Here is a 22,110-nt window from a genome sequence, read left to right as displayed (position 1 = left end):
TTAAAATAAACATCTCTATATAACCATCGTGTTTATTCCTATTCCGTTATAATAAACATCTCTATATAACCATTGTGTTTATTCCTATTCCGTTATAATAAACATCTCTATATAACCATCATGTTTACTCCTATTCCGTTATAATAAACATCACTATATAACCATCATGTTTATTCCTATTCCGTTATAATAAACATCACTATATAACCATCATGTTTATTCCTATTCCGTTATAATAAACATCTCTATACAGCCGTTGTGTTTATTCTCTTATAATAAACCATAAATAGGCTACAGTGAGATTCATTTCATCATGCATTGATATTATTTCTATATTAAGGATTTTTTTATTCGCCTATCACCATATTTACTACTGCAATGAAAACTAGAATTACAAGCCACAGTCTGATTCCTGTCACTCTTGTGTGAAAAACAGAAAAGGTGAATGAAGACCTACTCCCACTTTGACAAAAATGGAGCTATTCACAAAACACAACCAAAATAAGATGAAAAATGTTGTCATTGTGCAAGACAAATAAAATAAAAACAATTATTACCGTAACTTATATGAACCAATTAATGTGATACGAATTGTTTGAGTGTAATAGTAAGGAAGCAGTGTGTGACGTTTGATTTTGATTGGTCCTTGACTTATTGCCTGGAAACCTAATTTCTATTTTGTAGTAACATGGATCTTGGACTTTGAACTTTTGACCCGAAAAAGAAATTGCAAGCAAACACTCCTTGTATAGAAGCATTGTGTTAAGCTGTGTGTTTAATCAGTCCACTTGAACTATACACCAATCTTTTAAAGAATATTTTGAAATTTTAAAGCAGCTTTGTTCCAGAAAAATATGAGGATAAATACATTGCTAATTTCAATGTTATTGTAGACTTATTTACACTACAAGTAAGACTGGTACATATTTTCTTTTGTATTAACAAACAAGCATGTGTATTTGTCAGGTGGCACATATATGTATTTCACCTTCCACATAGACAGGCAGGGTTTGATTCCCTGATCAGATGTGAAAAGGTATGAAGTCACCTGGCCGACCACATGGGTTTTCTCTGGGTACTCTGGTTTCTTGCCACACTAAGACCCCTCACATGCTTCAATCCAAGCAAACAAGAGTGACTTACATAAATAACCTAACTTAACCTAATTAACCTAATTGTTTCGCAATTGTTGTGAATAAAATTTATATGTATTTGTAGCAGACATGCAGTGTTATTCAGCAACAAGCATGCTTATAATTATAACTATGTGTTAGATATACAAACGAGACACACTTCATATTATAATTAAGCTAAATGATGTGGTATAGGTCCACATCTGTATGTGTTTAAGTTAATACAGAACTAAGTAGAATAACTTTTTCTAACGCCTATGAATTCCCATCATACAAAACAAAATTACTTTACAGGTGATATTGCTACACCACTTTTATGTCTATGCATGCAATTTTCTGTATCTCAATCCTGTTATCATAAGACATTCTTCTGAATTTTTTCTAGATGTTATCTTCAATTAATAAGAATCTGCTCTGTCAGGTGATACGTTCCATTTCACTTAATTTGAAAAGAAACACCCTTAATGCCCGACAAACGGTACATATATGCATACCAATTTATATCATAAATACAACAAATAAAGCATTTATTGTGTATAATCTAGGTTGCCCAAACTTTAAAAATTAAATATTGTGTTAATAAAAACCAAAGCATGACCAGGGGTATATATAACTAACTACAAGGATAACAGCCTCGTCTAGGTCACATGCTACACACAAGAGGCTAGACAGTATTACAGAGTAAACAGGGTGAGCCACCATGCAGATGTTGAGACTACAAGCTGTGAGTCACATAAGCACATGGTGGCACTTACACTAACTTTGTTTTGTAGTTGAATGCACGGTCTGTTGATTTCATCAGCTGCTCACTCAGGCGCATCCTCCACTGCATCTCACTCTCATAAAGGTCACGGTAGCGTTTGGATTCCATATCTTTACTCTCCTTCTGCGCAAGAATCTGCTCATACTTGATTCTTAGTGCTGTGGTCTCTTCCTGTGTAGAACAGAAGCATCATCATAGTTAAACTAACATCACTGATAGTTATAACCTTACTATTTCAATGGTCATAACATCCACTGACATAATTATCTTAACTCACAGATAAGTCACAAACCTGTAATTTTTTGTTGATTTGTTTCAGTTTTGAGTCGGTTTCATCCCGTGAGGTGTCCAGCTTTTCTCTAGAGCGAGCCTGCTCCTCCAGGTAGCTGTTTACCTCATCAAGTTTGCGATTTAGCTCGAGTCGGTAGCGTGCCTCTATTTCCTTTCGGACTTGTTCAAGCTCTTCCCTTTCCACATAGCCATTTTCCACTCGACTCTGAAGAGAGACACCACAGTTAATAAGTCAAATAACAGACAAAAATGCTTCTATTGATTTTTAAAGATAACTTCTGTAATCATTATCATATTTTTTTATTCTGTTGAATGACTTTGAGGATATTCCGTATAATATTGCCAGAAAAGCAGACTAAGGTGAAGCCAACAGCTATTGTAGTTTATTGATCAAATTAAAAGACCAAAATCCCATCTACCTGGTAATACATTTTTTAATATAAAACATTGATTTAGTTAAAATTTCATTTTGCAATCAATAAAATCCAATAAATATCCTCTTAAGTTGTCTTTTGGACATTAAGAATTGACAACAAGAGCAACATATCATTTTGATGATGTTACAAGTCTATTTCAATGTGACAGCATGCACTTTCACTCGTCAACATTGCAGTCATTCAAAATTTAAAATAATCCAAATCTTGTATTAATGTACTATAACTGAATTGGGAAGGCATAACAGTATGAATATATTAAACTATACCTTATGAAATTTTTATTTTTTGGCAATAATGTGACACACATGTAAGGTAATAAATGTAATTACTGTATATACCATATAGTATTGAATATATCTAACATTGAGAAACATTTAAAGATACAAGAAAAGCTACATTATATATTTCTGGTATTGTTATTTGATATTGTCGGTTTTAATATATTCGAGTTTTCACAGAAGTTTGGTCCATCTCTAGAATGTACACAAAGTTAAACATGACCAAACAAGTTGTAATTATCCTTATTGTGATGAAATATTAACAAGCTTGTTAGTAAAATATTAGATTTAAATCATGCACTGAAAAAAAACAAATGATAGAAATACTGAACTATTTACAATATAAAAGTTGTGATGATTAGCATTTAAGATCCAACAAACTACACACAACATGAACTGATAACAAGTCACTGTTATCAAAAAGCATCTCATGCAATAACAATTTATTTATGTAAACAATATCTACTCATGCTTGCATTGGATGCACCAACACCTTATTCATCGGCACAGCAAACTCCAGTGTCAGTGTTGACATTCCAATACAACAATCAAGTTTTACAAAGCTTAGTGGCCAGAATCAACTAAGTGATCACTAAACATTTTCTCTATAAAAGCTTGCAAAAGAAAGTGTCAAATGGCCACATCAATAAGACAGCGAATTCTACAAAAACATCAGCAAAGTCTCTTCATAGGGGTAACAAGAACTCTCCAGACATTGTCCTCCAATACACTTAGATATCTCCAGAAATTGTCTTCCAGTACTTTTAGATATATATCTAGTCAATGTCCTCCAATACACAAAGATATCTCCAGTCGCTGTCCACCTGTACACCTAGATATCTCCAGTCACTGTCCTCCTGTACACATAGATATCTCCAGTCGCTGTCTTCCTGTACACATAGATATCTCCAGTCACTGTCCTCCTGTACACCTATATATCTCCAGTCACTGTCCTCCTGTACACATAGATATCTCCAGTCGCTGTCCTCCTGTACACATAGATATCTTCAGTCACTGTCCTCCTGTACACCTAGATATCTCCAGTCACTGTCCTCCTGTACACATAGATATCTCCAGTCGCTGTCCTCCTGTACACCTAGATATCTCCAGTCACTGTCCTGTACACCTAGATATCTCCAGTCGCTGTCCTCCTGTACACATAGATATCTCCAGTCACTGTCCTGTACACCTAGATATCTCCAGTCGCTGTCCTCCAGTACACATAGATATCTCCAGTCGCTGTCCTCCTGTACACCTAGATATCTCCAGTCGCTGTCCTCCAGTACACATAGATATCTCCAGTCGCTGTCCTCCTGTACACCTAGATATCTCCTGTCGCTGTCCTCCTGTACACCTAGATATCTCCAGTCACTGTCCTGTACACCTAGATATCTCCAGTCGCTGTCCTCCTGTACACATAGATATCTCCAGTCACTGTCCTGTACACCTAGATATCTCCAGTCGCTGTCCTCCAGTACACCTAGATATCTCCAGTCGCTGTCCTCCTGTACACCTAGATATCTCCAGTCACTGTCCTCCTGTACACCTAGATATCTCCAGTCACTGTCCTCCTGTACACCTAGATATCTCCAGTCGCTGTCCTCCTGTACACATAGATATCTCCAGTAGCTGTCCTCCTGTACACCTAGATATCTCCAGTCACTGTCCTCCTGTACACATAGATATCTCCGGTCACTGTCCTCCTGTACACCTAGATATCTCCAGTCGCTGTCCTGTACACATAGATATCTCCAGTCCCTGTCCTCCAGTACACCTAGATATCTCCAGTCAGTCCTCCTGTACACCTAGATATCTCCAGTCACTGTCCTCCTGTACACCTAGATATCTCCAGTCAGTCCTCCTGTACACCTAGATATCTCCAGTCGCTGTCCTCCTGTACACATAGATATCTCCAGTCACTGTCCTCCTGTACACATAGATATCTCCAGTCGCTGTCTTCCTGTACACCTAGATATCCCCAGTAGCTGTCCTCCTGTACACCTAGATATATCCAGTCGCTGTCCTCCTGTACACCTAGATATCTCCAGTTGTCCTCCTGTACATATAGATATCTCCAGTCGCTGTCCTCCTGTACACATAGATATCTCCAGACGCTGTCCTCCTGTTGTACATCTAAACAGGCCACAATGTTGACTATTTCTGCTATTAAAGACAGGAAAGATGTCAGACCTGACTCTGACTAGAATAACCTTCAACCATTTACATTCAGCTAAAAGTTGGATGCTGCCAGACATACAGAAAACCCTTGTATATCAAGTATGGCATAAAAATATATGCATGAACTTTCTCATGATGGAAAAACAATATGAAACAGAATCAAACACAGAACATGCAAATTTTAGAACAGAACATAAAACAAAATGAATTGTCAAATTGGTTTTTGTCCTTTTGTCAATATAGGGCATAAAGATCATTAGATAACATCAGCTAAAACCAAGGCTCACACAGAAGTGGATAAGTGATATCATGGACGAAAGATCTGTATTATATTTATAAGCGAAAGAAAAGTATTGAATCTGAAGGAATACTATATTCTTAATGTTTCTTGACAAATTCTAACCGATCTGAATAAAAAAGTGATTTGTTTTCTAGAAAAGAATTTGTAATATACAGGGGTAGAAATGGGAAATAGTTTCAGCAAGCCCAAAGGGTCAGCAGAATCTAAAGTCTACTAGCCCTTCTGTAGATGGAGTGGCCCTAGGTCTTGCATGATACCTGCATGGCAGCAGCAGGCAGCAAATATAGAAGCCCTTTGGTACATTCTGGAGGTTTTTTGAGCTTGAAACTGAGTAAAATGCAGCAGAGATCCAGAATGTTGATGTTTATTGTAAGCACTACCATTGGCTGTTTAAGAGTTATTGGAATTTTAAACAATAGTTTGTAATATACATAAAGACATGAAGAGATTGTTTTCCATTTGGAACCACATTGGGTTTCAAAAGTAAACAAGCCAAACATACCAGCCCAGAGTAAAATCTACTGGCCCTTCATAGATTTAAATGGTCCCCAGATGGTTTTTGTGAGATGCAATTTTTGCAATAATGATAAAAATGAACTGTTTGCAATTTTTGCAATTTCATTTTGTAAGTTGTGATTTCAATATTTCAGGAGATTAGAAAGTACACAACACATTTAACACTTAAGATTTGTTTTAGATAAATTTTACTTGTGGCCGTGATGATATCTACAGCTGCACTATTTACAAACCATAAGCTCAGTCATGATTCACAAGCTCTGTGATTCAATCTCGAATCAATTAATTATGATGTCTGGTTAATTTTTAGTCTGATGAGTAATGATAATACATTCTACAATAGGACATGTCTACTTTAGGATCTACTACATTGTCATCTTTATAGCGAGTTGTTCTATAATGTGGTATACCAGTGTTGAAAAGAGGCTTTTATTTTTTGCAAGAACAAGGGAAGTAATTCATAAAGTTCTTGCAAGGTTAGTAATTCGTACAGACAACTGGCACGGGCAAATTTTACAATTTTCAATCATTTTTGCAATTGTGTAGGGGTCGTGAATTTTGCAAAATTATCAAACTCTCCGTCCATACAACAGCTAACTGGATCTCCAGTCGCTGTCCTCCAGTACACAAAGATATCTCCAGTCGCTGTCCTCCTGTACACCTAGATATCTCCAGTCACTGTCCTCCTGTACACATAGATATCTCCAGTCGCTGTCCTCCTGTACACATAGATATCTCCAGTCCCTGTCCTCCAGTACACATAGATATCTCCAGTCGCTGTCCTCCAGTACACATAGATATCTCCAGTCGCTGTCCTCCTGTACACCTAGATATCTCCAGTCGCTGTCCTCCTGTACACATAGATATCTCCAGTCTCTGTCCTCCTGTACACATAGATATCTCCACTCTCTGTCCTCCTGTACACATTGATATCTCCAATCACTGTCCTCCAATACACATAGATATCTCCAGTAACTGTCCTCATGTACACATAGATATCTCCAGTCGCTGTCCTCCTTTACACATAGATATCTCCAGTGGCTGTCCTCCTGTACACATAGATATCTCCTGTCGCTGTCCTCCTGTACACATAGATATCTCCAGTCTCTGTCCTCCTGTACACATAGATATCTCCACTCTCTGTCCTCCTGTACACATTGATATCTCCAATCACTCCTCCAATACACATAGATATCTCCAGTAACTGTCCTCATGTACACATAGATATCTCCAGTCGCTGTCCTCCTTTACACATAGATATCTCCAGTGGCTGTCCTCCTGTACACATAGATATCTCCTGTCGCTGTCCTCCTGTACACATAAGATATCTCCAGTCGCTGTCCTCCTGTACACATAGATATCTGGCATTCTATGTATATCTATTGATGTCCTCAGTTAATATGCTACAAATCCCCAAAACTGTAATATCGTTGTACATCTAAACAGGCCACAATGTTGACTATTTCTGCTATCGAAGCTGTATAAAGACAGGAAAGTTGTCAGACCTGACTCTGACTAGAATAACCTTCAACCATTTACATTCAGCTAAAAATTGGATGCTGCTAGACACACAGAAAACCCTTGTATATCAAGTATGGCATAAAAATATATACATGAACTTTCTCATGATGGAAAAACAACATGAAACAGAATCAAACACAGAACATGCAAATTTTAGAACAGAACATAAAACAAAATGAATTGTCAAATTGGTTTTTGTCCTTTTGTCAATATAGGGTCATAAAGATCATTGGATAACATCAGCTAAAACCAAGGCCCACACAGAAGTGGATAAGTGATATCATGGACGAAAGACCTGTATTATATTTATAAGCGAAAGAAAAAGTATTGAATCAGAAGGAATACTATATTCTTAATGTTTCTTGACAAATTCTAACCGATCTGAATATGAAAGTGAATTGTTTTCTAGGAAAGAATTTGTAATATACAGGGGTAGAAATGGGAAATAGTTTCAGCAAGCCCAAAGGGTCAGCAGAATCTAAAGTCTACTAGCCCTTCTGTAGATGGAGTGGCCCTAGGTCTTGCATGATGTCCGGAATCCGACAAGGAGGAGTGACGTCAACATTTTTGTACCTCATATATATCAATGACTTATTAACGGAATTAGAAGCAACAAATTCGGGAGCGAAAATATGTGAAATTAAATGTGGAAACCCAGCACTGGCTGATGATCTTGCCTTACTAGCTACAAATCCAGCTTCGTTGCAAAATCTTTTAAATGTATGTGAAAACTATGCGAAAGAATAGAAGTTCCAATATAACGCGAGTAAAAGTGCTATTCTTATATTTGGAAAAACACAAAATAACACAAATTTCGAATGGACCTTAAACGCAACAAAACTAACGATACAAAATTCATATAAGCATGTTGGAATGCTGATAACCAACGATCTCAAGGTCGAAGCAGCAATATCGAACGGATGTGAAAAGGGAAGAAAATCATTCAATCTTATGACAAGGTTTGGACAAGACTGTAAATCCACGAAACCTACGGTAACCGCCAATTTATATAAGAAAGTCATCCTCCCTAGTGTATTATATGGTTCACAATTCTGGAGTAACCCTTTGCAAAAAGATATTCATTGGCTCAATGTCTTTCAGCACGAAATTGCGAATAGAGCACAGTGTTTTAGGAAACGTACGCGATCAGACATAGCGGAACCAATGCTTGGACTCTACAGAATCGCGGCAGAGATAGACAAAAAGAAACTTCTGTTCCTACATACATTAATTGCCCTTCCGTCGAATAAATTACCGAAGCAAGTATTCTTGTCACAGCTTTATCAGCACCTGAACGAACCAACTTCCCAAACTGGATTTATACCTGATATTGTTAAAACATTGGCTGAATATGATCTACAGGATCATCTCCTGGACTACGTAAAATCTACGCATTTCCCCCCCAAAAATGTGTGGAAATGACTAGTAAATCGCTCAATTAATTACACCGAAGATAAATTGTTAAGAGAAAGATTATGCGTCGACGGAGATTTCATTCGTTTTCAAGATGTACATTGTACATACCGTTCACCATACATATTATGGAAGATGCCATGTACGCAGACAATACGTTACGCAGCCAAAATGCTAACTTTTACGCCAACATGGATTGAATCGAAATGTGAAAATTGTGAGGATCTATATATTGATCCTATATTGCATTTTGTGTCAAAGTGTCATACTACGAAACACCTTAGATTGAGATTTATGGGAAAAGTTATTGCGTCATACGGACCCGAAGTTTGTATTTACCTTGATAACCTATCTCATGAATATTTTCTGAGAATACTATTCGGTACAAACTGTCATGACTTCAAAATCATCTTTGAATCCGAAGAAATGTATCAACTGTTTTTGAAAGACGCTGCAGAGTTTTTGGAAAGAGCATACAAATGCTTTTACCAAATGTCCAAAAAAAAAAAAAAAAAAAATGAAAGTATCCTATGAAATGAACTCTTCCTAGACTTAACTAATAATTGACAATGAACTAAAATGTAGAAAACCAACGATTGTAAAGATTTAAAATACTTTATTTATTTTGTAAATCTCATTTAATTGAGGAATAAAAGAATTGATTGATTGATTGATTGATTCTTGACAAATTCTAACCGATCTGAATATGAAAGTGAATTGTTTTCTAGGAAAGAATTTGTAATATACAGGGGTAGAAATGGGAAATAGTTTCAGCAAGCCCAAAGGGTCATTAGAATCTAAAGTCTACTAGCCCTTCTGTAGATGGAGTGGCCCTAGGTCTTGCATGATACCTGTATAGCAACAGCAGGCAGCAAATATAGAAGCCCTTTGGTACATTCTGGAGGTTTTTTGAGCTTGAAACAGAGTAAAATGCAGCAGAGATCCAGAATGTTGATGTTTATTGTAAGCACTACCATTGGCTGTTTAAGAGTTATTGGAATTTTAAACAATAGTTTGTAATATACATAAAGACATGAAGAGATTTTTTTACATTTGGAACCACATTGGGTTTCAAAATTGAACAAGCCTAAAGTACTAGCCCAGAGTAAAATCTACTGGCCCTTCATAGATTTAAATGGTCCCGAATATACTGGATATCAGACGGTTTTTGTGAGATGCAATTTTTGCAATAATGACAAAAATGAACTGTTTGCAATTTTTGCAATTCTTGCAATTTCATTTTGTAAGTTGTGATTTCAATATCTCAGGAGATCAGAAAGTACACAACACATTAACACTTAAGATTTGTTTTAGATAAATTTTACATGTGGCCATGATGATATCTACAGCTGCACTACTGTATACCTGGTATTTTTCGCCCCAGGTTATTTTCGCTCTTGAGCAACACAAAAGATATTCGCCCCGTTTTAAATTCACTCTAAACTACTTTTAAGAAATGTCTTTTCCTCGTTTACAACAGCTAACTGGAACAGGCAATATAACACACAGCATACTGTCCACCAATACATCATACAACAGCTAACTGGAATAGGCAATATAACACACAGCATACTGTCCACCAATACATCATACAACAGGTAACTGGAACAGGCAATATAACACACAGCATGCTGTACCCCACCAATACATCATACAACAGCTAACTGGAACAGGCAATATAACACACAGCATGCTGTACCCCACCAATACATCATACAACAGGTAACTGGAACAGGCAATATAACACACAGCATACTGTCCACCAATACATCATACAACAGGTAACTGGAACAGGCAATATAACACACAGCATGCTGTACTCCACCAATACATCATACAACAGCTAACTGGAACAGGCAATATAACACACAACATGCTGGCTGCCCAAGGAATTCACCAGTCACAAGCATGCTGTCTGGTTGTCCAACAGTACAACAACAAAAATACCACTGATGACCTGCTGTGCTGACCTTGTACATTGTGTGCTCTTGCTCTAATTTGGACTTGCTGCGCTCCAGTTTTTCTACTGTCTTTTGTAGTCGCTTGAGAGAGCCAAGCTCATTCTGTAGCTGCAGATTCTTGGCCTGAAGCTTGGACTTACTGTCTACCTCCTCCTCGACATGCTGCTGAAGCTCACTTAGCTGACAGGGCAAAGGTGTCAGAGGTTAGAAATGGAGGTCAAATTTCAATGTTTTAATAGGACACTGGACATGAAAAAACAAACTGGTCAAGATGGATAACTCAACTGCAAAAAGATTCATGGTCAGAAAATTAAATAGCAGGTAGGTTGGAGGAAGGGATTTTTGTTTGGGGTTTAATACCCATGCTACATTTAGGGTTATATGGGGCCAGAGGAGAAAGATGAAATGGCTATATGTGGTATTGATATAGAGAAAATTATTTACCAATCCTGCTGTTCTAGAGATGATCAGTTTTTAAAAATAAATTGAAATAAATTCCAAATTCGATGGATTTAATTTCAACTACAAAGATAAGTGAGAATCACTGAAATGCTTACCCATAATTATCTGAGTTAATGAAGAGCATGAAACATTTACTCGATCGCACAAAAATCAAGGAATGAAGAATCGGAAATTTTGGTTCATTAGTGAAGGTATCATGACAGAAGGCCTTGAAGGATCTTCAATACAACAAAAATATGTGTTTAAAGTACCACCAGACAAGTCCAGGGTAAGAGAATCCACTGACACAGAACATGGGGTGGGTCAACAAAGAGGAGTACTGGAAGATGGGGGCGTGGTCCACACAGAAAGATGGGCGTGGCTTTGTTACCTGTCTCCTGACTGTTGATAGTGTTCCCTCCATCACTAATCTTTCCTGGTCAAAGTCCGTGTGAAGAGTATTAATGCGATTTTCTGAGTTGTCTACAGTCTAAACTCATCCACGTGGAAGGAGAAATGCAAGCATACAGATATATTAGCAAAGAAATCAGATCTGATCCTGCAGTTTTCATTAACTGATACAGCAGGTCTCAATGTGTTCATCACATCAATATCATGGTACCAATGTACAATAAAGATCTCAAATTAATTCAAACAAGTTCATTTTGGTTTTTAAATATTCTGTAAAACAAAACATCCACAAAGAAATAGTTTGACTTAAGACTTGATAACTGTCAAGTAAGTATGAATGAATGGAAAGTATCACTGTGTTATAAACAATAAATTACAGATGTTATGATATTAGACATACAAAACAAAATGAAAACAAAGAAAAAATATTTAGATAAAAGTTAATTGTAAAACATAATTTTCAGACTAACTAATAGATACCCCATTATAGAGGTCTATTACAGAGACTGATACCCTAGACAGCTACACCTCAAATGTATTAATCAAAAAGCAGTCAATATCAATTAGGTCATCCCAAGTTTTATTTATAAGACTCAGGTTTCAATCATTTAGAAGCCCAGGTAAGATATTGCAATCCTTTTAAAATCATTTTTTATTCAAGCTTTTATAAAAATTAAGTTCACACTGCAGATTAAAGCTTCCTAGCTAAATATATCTAATAGGCTATCAGTGTAAAATAATCTTGTCATTCTTGTTGTTTTTCAATTCTAAACTTTACAAGCCAGTAGTGAAGCGCTTTCATATATAACTCACTATAATAATATTGTAAAAGATTTCATTGAAGCCTGGAAATGTGCGAGATGTGTGGTGTACAGTAACTTTACTTTAATCATTCCATAATCATGGATTTTACATAAAGTGCTCTCATTTGAAGAATAATAATAATTGTGCAAGGCTGACAAAGGTTGGCACATCTGTCTAAGACTAAAACTGTCTATAAGGTTAGCAATAAATACTTGGTCTAATTATCACACTCAGTTTGTACACAATACATACATCATCTAATGGATCCTGCAATGTTTCAAAGTCACTAAGAGTTATTAATCATCGGGTCTAATCATTAGTTCAATTCAATTAGAACTGTACAGTGAAAAGATTGATTTTTAAGGTTACTTTTAAGATGCTGAAACAATGTGATTTGAATCAGAAAACTGCATGGTGAGGACATCTGTTAAGTAGCCTCAGTGACTGACGCTGTTTGGCGAGACTGATCGTCAGAAGATTGTCCACATCTAAACATATCACATCCAAAAGAAGCATTCCTAACTAATAATCAACACTTTATGCATGTCCAATACTTATTGGAATCAGCACATTAAGACTACTGTAGTCCTCAAAGAAATTTTAGTTGATATAGTTGATAGAAAGATAGCTTTAAGAAATTAATTGAACTACAGAAACAATACATTGCTCCAACAACCCAAAGTCAGGCGTATGTAAAGGAATCACTTCTCAGTATATACACTCTGTAGTGTGTGTCTAATTCTGGAAAACCCAGGGCCATATATACAGCAATCTAATTAACCAACCCCAAAAAACACGGTCAGTACTCACCTTTAACCGCTTTTTGGCTGATTTCAGATATGATTTAAGACTAGCGATCTCTGTCTGGAGTTGGACATTCCTACAAAGTATGGACACCAGTTAAATATCTGTGGTGCAGATCAGAAATCAAGAAAATTTTCACGCAGCATACTTTATCAGTCAAGACAACATTGATACTTTCAGTAAGAAAAATATCAGCAACAAACTTATAAAATTATTCTATTCATGATAGTTTGAAGGAGCATGAAATGGTCATTGGAAATTAGCAGGACAGTTCACTTTCTCAAAACCAGGTAAAATTCTACTAGAACTGCCATATATGTGCACTGTGCTTTGGATCAGCCTATTTAAATTTTGGGAGGTTGACAGTACAAATATTGGCTTATACCTTCGAAGTTATTTTTTCTGGCATTAAAGATTAGGCACAATTACTTTTCCCACCCATTGTAAAACAATTCTTACTTTTCATGCTCAGCTTCATATTTGGCCTCTGTTGTTTTCTTTAGTTCCATTGCTTTCCTGCATTTCCTCTTTTCCTGTAAACATTCAGGTAATTAATTGTCTCATAACTCACAGTGTAACCAATAGGGGACATGTTTTTATCACCAGGGGACAATTACAAAGTGTCAAAGCAATTATCTTTGTTGATGCTTTGACACAAAAACAAGATTTCAGGTTAACATTACGATTAGTACCTTACCACTTTGATGTACATATATATTACTTCAGGAAACATTCCATTTGTGTAGACAATCATCCATGTGGAGACCAACATTGACTATATTTCCACCTGAACATTTAAGAGCACCTCTCATCTTAACTAACAGGATTATTTAACTGAAATATAAATACATGTATATAATAATTTGTACAAACCTCTTCTAGTTGGCTGACAGCCTCTTGTCTCTGTCTCTCATACTGTACAATCTAAACAGTCAGGATACACAATTGAATGACAGAATACACAATTGAATGAAGATGAGAAAAGTTTAGATTTGTGTTCACATGAAAAATATTGCTGATATTTAAAATGTTTAATAGCGATTCTGTTAAATATATAGACATACATCATGTTGTTGAAGACCAAAACAGTTGCAGGCCATTAATTAACTTTGGTTTTACAAGTTGTCTGACAGAGTAAACATACATGTACATAATGTATATTGGAAAAATAATCAACTTCTTGTTTAGTAGATCCATATATATATATACTATGTAATATATTCTTACAATTTTCGATACATTTAATGAAATAAACATAAATTATTAATGTTTTGTATAATTTATATTAAAACAGCAGATCAGGACCAGTTTTTAGAACAGGAAAGATTATCAATTTAAAGAAATGAGACAATAAAGAGCTAAATCTAGAGTCAGCTGGACAGAGGTTTATCACACAAACTAAACACTACCAGGTTACACTCTGTAAGCAAGCAATAGAAAAGCTGTTTCACTTAGCCACTTTGTTTGGAATGTTTAGTGTCAGTTTTGTTACACACTCACCCGAAGACCAAGCTTAGAACGAGAAATAACCTCTGTTTCCCATAATTCCTTGTTGTTCTCAGCTTCCTGTGTCATCATGTTGCGAGTGACAGACTCCATCTACAGAGTTACAGTGAGTTGACAGATAAAGACAATGAAGACAGACCGGTTAGAAGGATTAGCACAACTACCTTGCAATAAGTTTTATGATTAAGCTTTCTATGTGAGGATATGAAAACATGATTATATTTTTTTAATGTTTGAGCTTGAATATTTTTTATTTTGGCAATGGCATAGCAATCTAATCATGTTGGCACACACACCATGTTAAATCTGTTTAAAGTTCCTAAATCTTGAAAAAAAACGGAGCACAAGTTGTAAACAGCATTGCAGTATAAATAAAGCTACAATTTGAAAAGGCAGATTCCCATTAGGAGGTACCAGTATATGAGAATTGAGATTCTTAATTTGGGAGAAAGTTGTAGGTGAGAAGTGAGTTTCTAATTGGGGGCAGTAGTAGATGAGAATTGAGAGTTTCTCATTAGGAGAATGCAGTAGATGAGAATTCAGAGTTTCTCATTGGGAAAAAGCAGATGAGAAATTAAATGAGTTTCTCATTTGGAGAAGGCAGTAGATGAGAATTAATAGTTTCACATTGGAAGGCAGCAGTAGATGAGAATTAATAGTTTCACATTGGAAGGCAGCAGTAGATGAGAATTCAGAGTTTCACATTGGAAGGCAGCAGTAGATGAGAATTCAGAGTTTCACATTGGGAGGCAGCAGTAGGTGAGAATTGAGTTTGCCAGGTTGAGCTGTGCTAATTATACTCAATATCATTTATCAACAATAATCTTGTGCCATAACAGAGATGATACAATTACAGAAAGTTAATATTTAAAACCCTCAGAGATCCAAAACAGAAGATAAGTACAATCATGCAAAGCAGAAATGATTATATAATGACTTCAACCCTGAAGAGGAGGAATTGTTGTTCAATCTGCCAAAATGGTTCTCAGAACTAGTAATTCACAAGTTCCAAATTCAAAGCTGAAATCACATATACTTCATTCATTAGACTTCAAGTTCCAACACCAACATAAGTTCAGTCAGATATACAGCTTGCAGATTAGTTAAAGCAGCTAGGGAGAGCTGGTATCAGCTTCATTCTACCAGGCTAAAGCTACAGACAGTACATAAGCCATGCATATACAGCAGTAGGGCAGTGCACCCATCACTTACATCAACACCCTGCTCACGCTGAAACAATAATCGGTGTCATGCTATATATCTACACCCATATACTGGTACACAGGCTTTCAGGCATATTTCTTAGTGATACAATGTACAATACATAAGTGGTTTATGCTCAATATTATATCCAGCCTCATTCTTCAGTGATACAGCATATACAAAGTTAGTGATTTATACATATATCATTTTCAGCCTGTTCCCTTCCCCTCAGTGACATAACATACAGAAGCTTAGTGACTTTGTTACAATCATATTACACATGCTCAGGGTGTCCCACCCTTCAGTGACACAACATACAGTAATCTACGACAGGCTACTAACTCTTAGTGTACACTGGTATGTACATAAATATGTGCATGGTTTCCTGTCCTTTAATGGTTTAACATATTGTAAGTTAGTGACTTTGGTAACTGGTACTGTACACAGACACTCAATCACATGCAGCTTTCATTCATGATACAACAAATCAGTGACGAAATGTTCACTGAAGCATGTCAGAGGTTCCCAACCTTCCATGACTAAGTGGTTACTGATGCACATGCTGAAGGCTTCTTTTTTCAAAGTAACAGTACATACTAATACAGCAAGCTTGTCTTGGTCTGTACTGATAATGCTAAATATATCTCAGTTATACAACATGAAGTAAATCTGGTATACATGCTCGAAATCTCCCATCAGACCTTTATGTGAAATATAAACATTACAAGTTAGCTTAACAATGATGAGATGCAGATCTTTTTTTTTTTTTTAAATGTATCAAGTTTTCCTCAAATCCAGTCTTATCCTCCCCAAGAAGATGCAGACTATGTCTGTGAAACCTACCCCGAGCTTGTCCTCCAGTTGGGCCTTGGAAGACTTGAGATTAGAACACAGCTCCTCCAGACTGCTCCGAACCTGTAACAGAAACAAACTCTGATAAATCTGTACATAATCATTACCTGGCCATGATCACTGCGCCTCTAATTAATGAAGCTGTTCGGTTGTGTCATTTCTCGACACCAGCAATACAAACACACATGTATACAATATATATAATGTAATGTGGGGTGAGAGGAGTTCATGACATTGTAATGTAGTATGTTATGTTCATGGCTGTGTCTACATACCCTATGAGAGAGGAGTTCATGACATTGTAATGTAGTATGTTGTGTTCATGGCTGTGTCTACATACCCTATGAGAGAGGAGTTCATGACATTGTGAAGTGGTATGTTGTGTTCATGGCTGTGTCTACATACCCTCTGAGAGAGGAGTTCATGACATTGTAATGTAGTATGTTGTGTTCATGGCTGTGTCTACATAGTACATACCCTATGAGAGAGGAGTTCATGACATTGTAATGTGGTATGTTGTGTTCATGGCTGTGTCTACATACCCTCTGAGAGAGGAGTTCATGACATTGTAATGTAGTATGTTGTGTTCATGGCTGTGTCTACATACCCTCTGAGAGAGGAGTTCATGACATTGTAATGTAGTATGTTGTGTTCATGGCTGTGTCTACATACCCTCTGAGAGAGGAGTTCATGACATTGTAATGTGGTATGTTGTGTTCATGGCTGTGTCTACATACCCTCTGAGAGAGGAGGTCATGACATTGTGAAGTGGTATATTGTGTTCATGGCTGTGTCTACATACCCTCTGAGAGAGGAGTTCATGACATTGTAATGTAGTATGTTGTGTTCATGGCTGTGTCTACATACCCTCTGAGAGAGGTGTTCATGACATTGTAATGTAGTATGTTGTGTTCCTTGCTGTGTCTACATACCCTCTGAGAGTCCTGTAAATCTTTCTGTAACATCTCTGCTCGCTGTTTCTCATGGGACAGTTCAGCCTGTAGTTTGACATTATCAACTTGTATCTTCTGAAAGCTGTCCTCAAGCTCTTCCTACAACCAAACCATTGGAGTTGTTATAGAGTTGTCACGAACAGTTTAACAAAGTTTATCTTTGAATTCATATTATAACAAGGTAACTTCACTATGAGAAATCTTATATATCTAACCTCAAGAAAAAAACTTCTAGGCTAAATCTTGAAACAATATCTGTGTGTGACAGTTATGATTTAATAGCGTGTAATAGTGTAACATTAATACCTTTGTTCTGGAGAAAGCCTCCATGTTGGCGGAGTTACATTAATACCTTTGTTCTGGAGAAAGCCTCCATGTTGGCGGAGTTGTTTAAGATTTGCTGACTGCTGTAGAGGTTATTCTGTTCTGACCTCTCCAGCCTATCCACCATTTCGGTAATGCGAGCCTGGGATTCAATGGACTTCTCATGGGCCATCTCATACTTCTGGTGTAGTCTGTCTACCTCCAACTTCAGCTGTCCTCTGTCCTGCTCCAAGGAATCCTTTGACTACACAGGGAAAACACATTTTGTTTTTAGTCCTGTCCTATACTTGGAAACTTATCCTGTCTCCACTGGTTCAAAATACATGTATATTACTCACACTGGGCTTTTCTCCCCCTTTCTTATATTTTCACTTTACAAAGACAATTAATATACCCAAAAGACATATTTAAGGGATTGATGAAAAATTAACATTTCCTTGTACTTTCAAAAAATATATGACATTGTGTAACTTGCATAATACCAATCAATATATTGTGTAACTTATAAAGAACACACAGTCCTACTGTACAATATGTATTATGAGTATCATTTTCTATTCAAATATAAAAACTTTTCAAATGTAGTTTAAGTGAGTAAGCAAGTTTGTAAATTGGAATGTATATTGAATACAGAATAAGCTCTATATTCACAGATTTGTTAAGGACAGACAAACCTTTTGAGCCATATCTAGCGATGCCTCTGCCACAGAAAGTTTCCTGATGAGGTCATTATAGTCGCGATTCATACGATTGAGTTCCTGCTCCAGCTGTGTGCGTCGGGCCTCTGAATTTCGTACTTCTTCCCTGAGACGTGATGTTGTTTCTGTCAGGGATGAATTCCTCTCCTCCAGTGCCAAACGAGACTTTAATAAGAACAATAACATCTTTTATTTTTTTGAAACTTTCTTGGTTTTACCGGTATGTGTTTTTAATACCTGTATTAGGTACATTTACAAGCACTCATAATCAGCTGGTATTAAACAAGGATTCAAAAAGACCGTAGGCAGGGATATATCTACACATGAGTTCGGAATCATGCACTTGTAGAATTTTGATGAGTCACAAAATTTCTGGAAATTGGTAAATTTAACACTGTGTGACTTGTTGTTTTTAGCAATATAGTTGAAAAGCACTCATAGGTTGACCTCTGTGTATGAAGAACCTGGTTATAGTGATGTCATATCTGAAGACCTATACCGATCTATCTCATAATTTATATTGTCCTTTGTTTAGAATGACAAAACATTCACCAGTAAATTTTACAGCTTCTTAAATCTGCTGACCCATTTCTGATAAGAAACAGATTCACCTTTTTTCTTATTCCGAAAAACAGATATGCCCTATGCCAATATACAATTTGATAATGTTTACCTTGTCTTGTTCAGTCTTGAGGCTGGCCAGAATTGTGGTGAATCTCTCCTGTCCAGTGTCTGCGGCCCGGTCTGCCAGGGCTTGCTGGGCAGTCTCTAACTGTTGTTTCAGACTGAGATTGTCATGCTGCAGACCTGTATTTCTAGACACCAAACAATGAGGTCTTAGTAAAGTCACCAGGTAATAATCACCCACAGATCACATTTAACATATATATCAATTTCAACCCGATTCTTTTGGATGCAGTGTCCTTCACAATATATGTTCAAGATACCAAAATTACTTATTTACATAGCTTACTCTACTACACAGTATTTACAACAATGTATCAGGCATGTTTGTTTGTTACTTACTTTTCTTGGAGATTTTCAATTTTGACTGTGAGTTTCACATTGTGTTCCTGTGGAAGACGAAATCATCAAACTTAAAATATTGACACACAACTTTAAAACTGATGATACTCAATCAACACTGAAGTGGATCTATACTAAGTAAATAATATTTATTATACAATAGTAAGTAATGAAAACTAATCAATAGGAATGAATGTCTAAATACTTCGGCTCATTTCAAATGTGATTACCCAGTTAGATTTTTTTCTAATACAAAAGCAATTATTGTCCTGTTGAAGAACCACATTATCAAAGATTGGCTTTGCTGGTTCACTTACATATTCATGTGGAAGAAATATACATATCCTTGAGACTTGATAAACTGGCTACCTCACTTGACTTAAAGTGACAGTTATCCCATAGACACTTCCACAGAATCTGACGTATCAAAACTTTGGTCTAAAACCCCACACTCCAGATGACAATATGCCATATATATATTAACTGTATACATTTATAGATGTCCTACCCATAATCTAGAATTGCTGTTTAACATTCAGAACAGTTCTCACCTTTTCCACCTGATAATTTTGGTCATAGCTTTCCTGGGCACTTTTGTAATACTGGATATCTTTGGCAGACTGATTATACAGGTTGGATTTCTCCATCAAATTTGCACTGACAATATGGAACTGTGGAATAGACATATACTCCATTATTAAAAGGACTTACAAATTCCCTGCAATCTTACAGGTGAATTAAGACATGTCTTAAATTTAAGATATATGCACATTTTTATACGAGTATCTTCAGCAAAGAAATAAGTTTCCTGCCCCATTAACAGTTACACCCATCCACAGGGAAAGCTTTACCTCGTTTTCCACGGAGGTGAGCTTGGACTCAATGGCATGACTCCTCCTCACCACTGTCTGGTTCTGTTCCTGTAAGTCCTGTAGCTCGCGTTGTTTCTGTTCCTTGGTGACCTCCCAGCTCTCCTTGTCATCCTGGTAACGCCTGAATAAACATAAACATTTTCATCTGATATGGTATTTTTCTATTGGGCTGTAACATAGGTTTTTTTCCCCCAAACGGTATGTTCTCATTACTTTCATGTAAAGGTGACTACCATCCAGCCACGACTAAGCTCGTTGACCACTATCTGGATAATGAGGTAGAGATCATATTGATATTGTCCAAGTATTCATGAGCTGGGTACAAACATGACTGGATTATCAGTATGTAAATCCTGGGGATTCCAACTGATGGAGGTGCAGACACAACACATCTGTGATGTCATCCATTGTAATTTGTGTACCATATCCAACAGAATTCATTGGCATCACCTGTCTTATTAGTTACCTGTATCTGTCCAATAAATACATAAAAGATTGCACTTATGGACAGGTAAAGGTCAGATTTTGATGAGCACATAATTATCCTAGATATTGGAAAACATAGTAATAGTAATAAATGTGAAAATAAATATTTATTACATGTCACACAAAATATCAACATTCTTGAAGTATATCTGGTACTTATATTCTCATATTTAGATTTCCTATACACTATAATTTTTCTTTCAAAGTTTGAATCAAAGAACTCTTGTGCCACATGATACATCTAAATAGATGTATACATATCCAAACATTTTACTGGGAGACTCATTTTCAGCATTATTTATAATTTCCTTTAAATTTGTAATTTTGGGTAAAAGACTCTAGAGTCGATAGCAGTTGAAATTGGACATTTTCCCTACACTTTATGTGTACAAAATTTCTTTTGTATCCTCCCTTGAGATATAAGTGTTTAATCCCAGAAACAGAGCCAGGATAAATATTTTGAAGGTGGTGTTGAAATCTTGCCTTTTCACACTTTGTGTGGTTTCTTCCATTTCATTCTCTCTCAGATATAATCCCAGAAATATACTGTAATCACGTTGTCAATAAATCAATGACATTATTTGAATTTAATCCATTTCAATACTGACTACTGATGTTCAAAATGTACTGCACATGGACAAGTTGGGAATGTAACTTCATTGTAGGATGACATCATTCAAATGGGACTACATTCTACTATGGCATGTACAAAAGCATGCAAAGTATACTACAAGACACACCTGTCCTATATGGTATCAATAGCCTTTGTGGTTGATTGCACATACTAAACAGGTATTGAAATATTACCACAAAGAAGGATGTGTTTTAGATAAGATATAAGCCTCAAACTGCCTATTATGTAAAATATTGGACTGGCTTCAGTGCTATGCACCTCAGACTGTCCAGTATTTTAAATAATAGACAGTCTTTGGCTTATA

General features: G+C 36.4%; 1 protein-coding gene across 15 annotated transcripts in view; it reads right to left on the bottom strand.

Moving 5' to 3' along the window:
* LOC117331839 (ankyrin repeat domain-containing protein 26-like) overlaps nucleotides 1-22,110 on the bottom strand; it is a 90,891-nt gene that overhangs the window by 3,587 nt on the left and 65,194 nt on the right. For 9 of the 15 annotated variants that reach the window (XM_033890766.1, XM_033890778.1, XM_033890773.1 and 6 more), the window contains 17 exons: nucleotides 20,666-20,807; nucleotides 20,366-20,485; nucleotides 19,815-19,861; nucleotides 19,462-19,603; nucleotides 18,765-18,953; nucleotides 18,119-18,334; nucleotides 17,746-17,865; nucleotides 16,805-16,876; nucleotides 15,971-15,988; nucleotides 14,753-14,851; nucleotides 14,126-14,176; nucleotides 13,712-13,785; nucleotides 13,259-13,328; nucleotides 11,625-11,723; nucleotides 10,802-10,972; nucleotides 2,189-2,392; nucleotides 1,889-2,067 (listed from right to left, as the gene is read on the bottom strand). In XM_033890766.1, coding sequence (XP_033746657.1) covers nucleotides 1,889-2,067; nucleotides 2,189-2,392; nucleotides 10,802-10,972; nucleotides 11,625-11,723; nucleotides 13,259-13,328; nucleotides 13,712-13,785; nucleotides 14,126-14,176; nucleotides 14,753-14,851; nucleotides 15,971-15,988; nucleotides 16,805-16,876; nucleotides 17,746-17,865; nucleotides 18,119-18,334; nucleotides 18,765-18,953; nucleotides 19,462-19,603; nucleotides 19,815-19,861; nucleotides 20,366-20,485; nucleotides 20,666-20,807 — 2,013 coding nt within the window. Of the gene's footprint in view, nucleotides 1-1,888; nucleotides 2,068-2,188; nucleotides 2,393-10,801; nucleotides 10,973-11,624; nucleotides 11,724-12,700; nucleotides 12,716-13,258; nucleotides 13,329-13,711; nucleotides 13,786-14,125; nucleotides 14,177-14,752; nucleotides 14,852-15,970; nucleotides 15,989-16,804; nucleotides 16,877-17,745; nucleotides 17,866-18,118; nucleotides 18,335-18,764; nucleotides 18,954-19,461; nucleotides 19,604-19,814; nucleotides 19,862-20,365; nucleotides 20,486-20,665; nucleotides 20,808-22,110 lie in introns of all 15 variants that reach the window. The other 6 variants (XM_033890767.1, XM_033890779.1, XM_033890777.1 and 3 more) reach the window with 6 other exon arrangements.

Source organism: Pecten maximus, chromosome 7 (genome assembly GCF_902652985.1).
Source record: "Pecten maximus chromosome 7, xPecMax1.1, whole genome shotgun sequence".
NCBI classification, from domain to species: domain Eukaryota; kingdom Metazoa; phylum Mollusca; class Bivalvia; order Pectinida; family Pectinidae; genus Pecten; species Pecten maximus.
The sequence above is the reverse complement of the archived record's forward strand: the minus strand, read 5'-3'. Positions and strand labels throughout refer to the sequence as shown.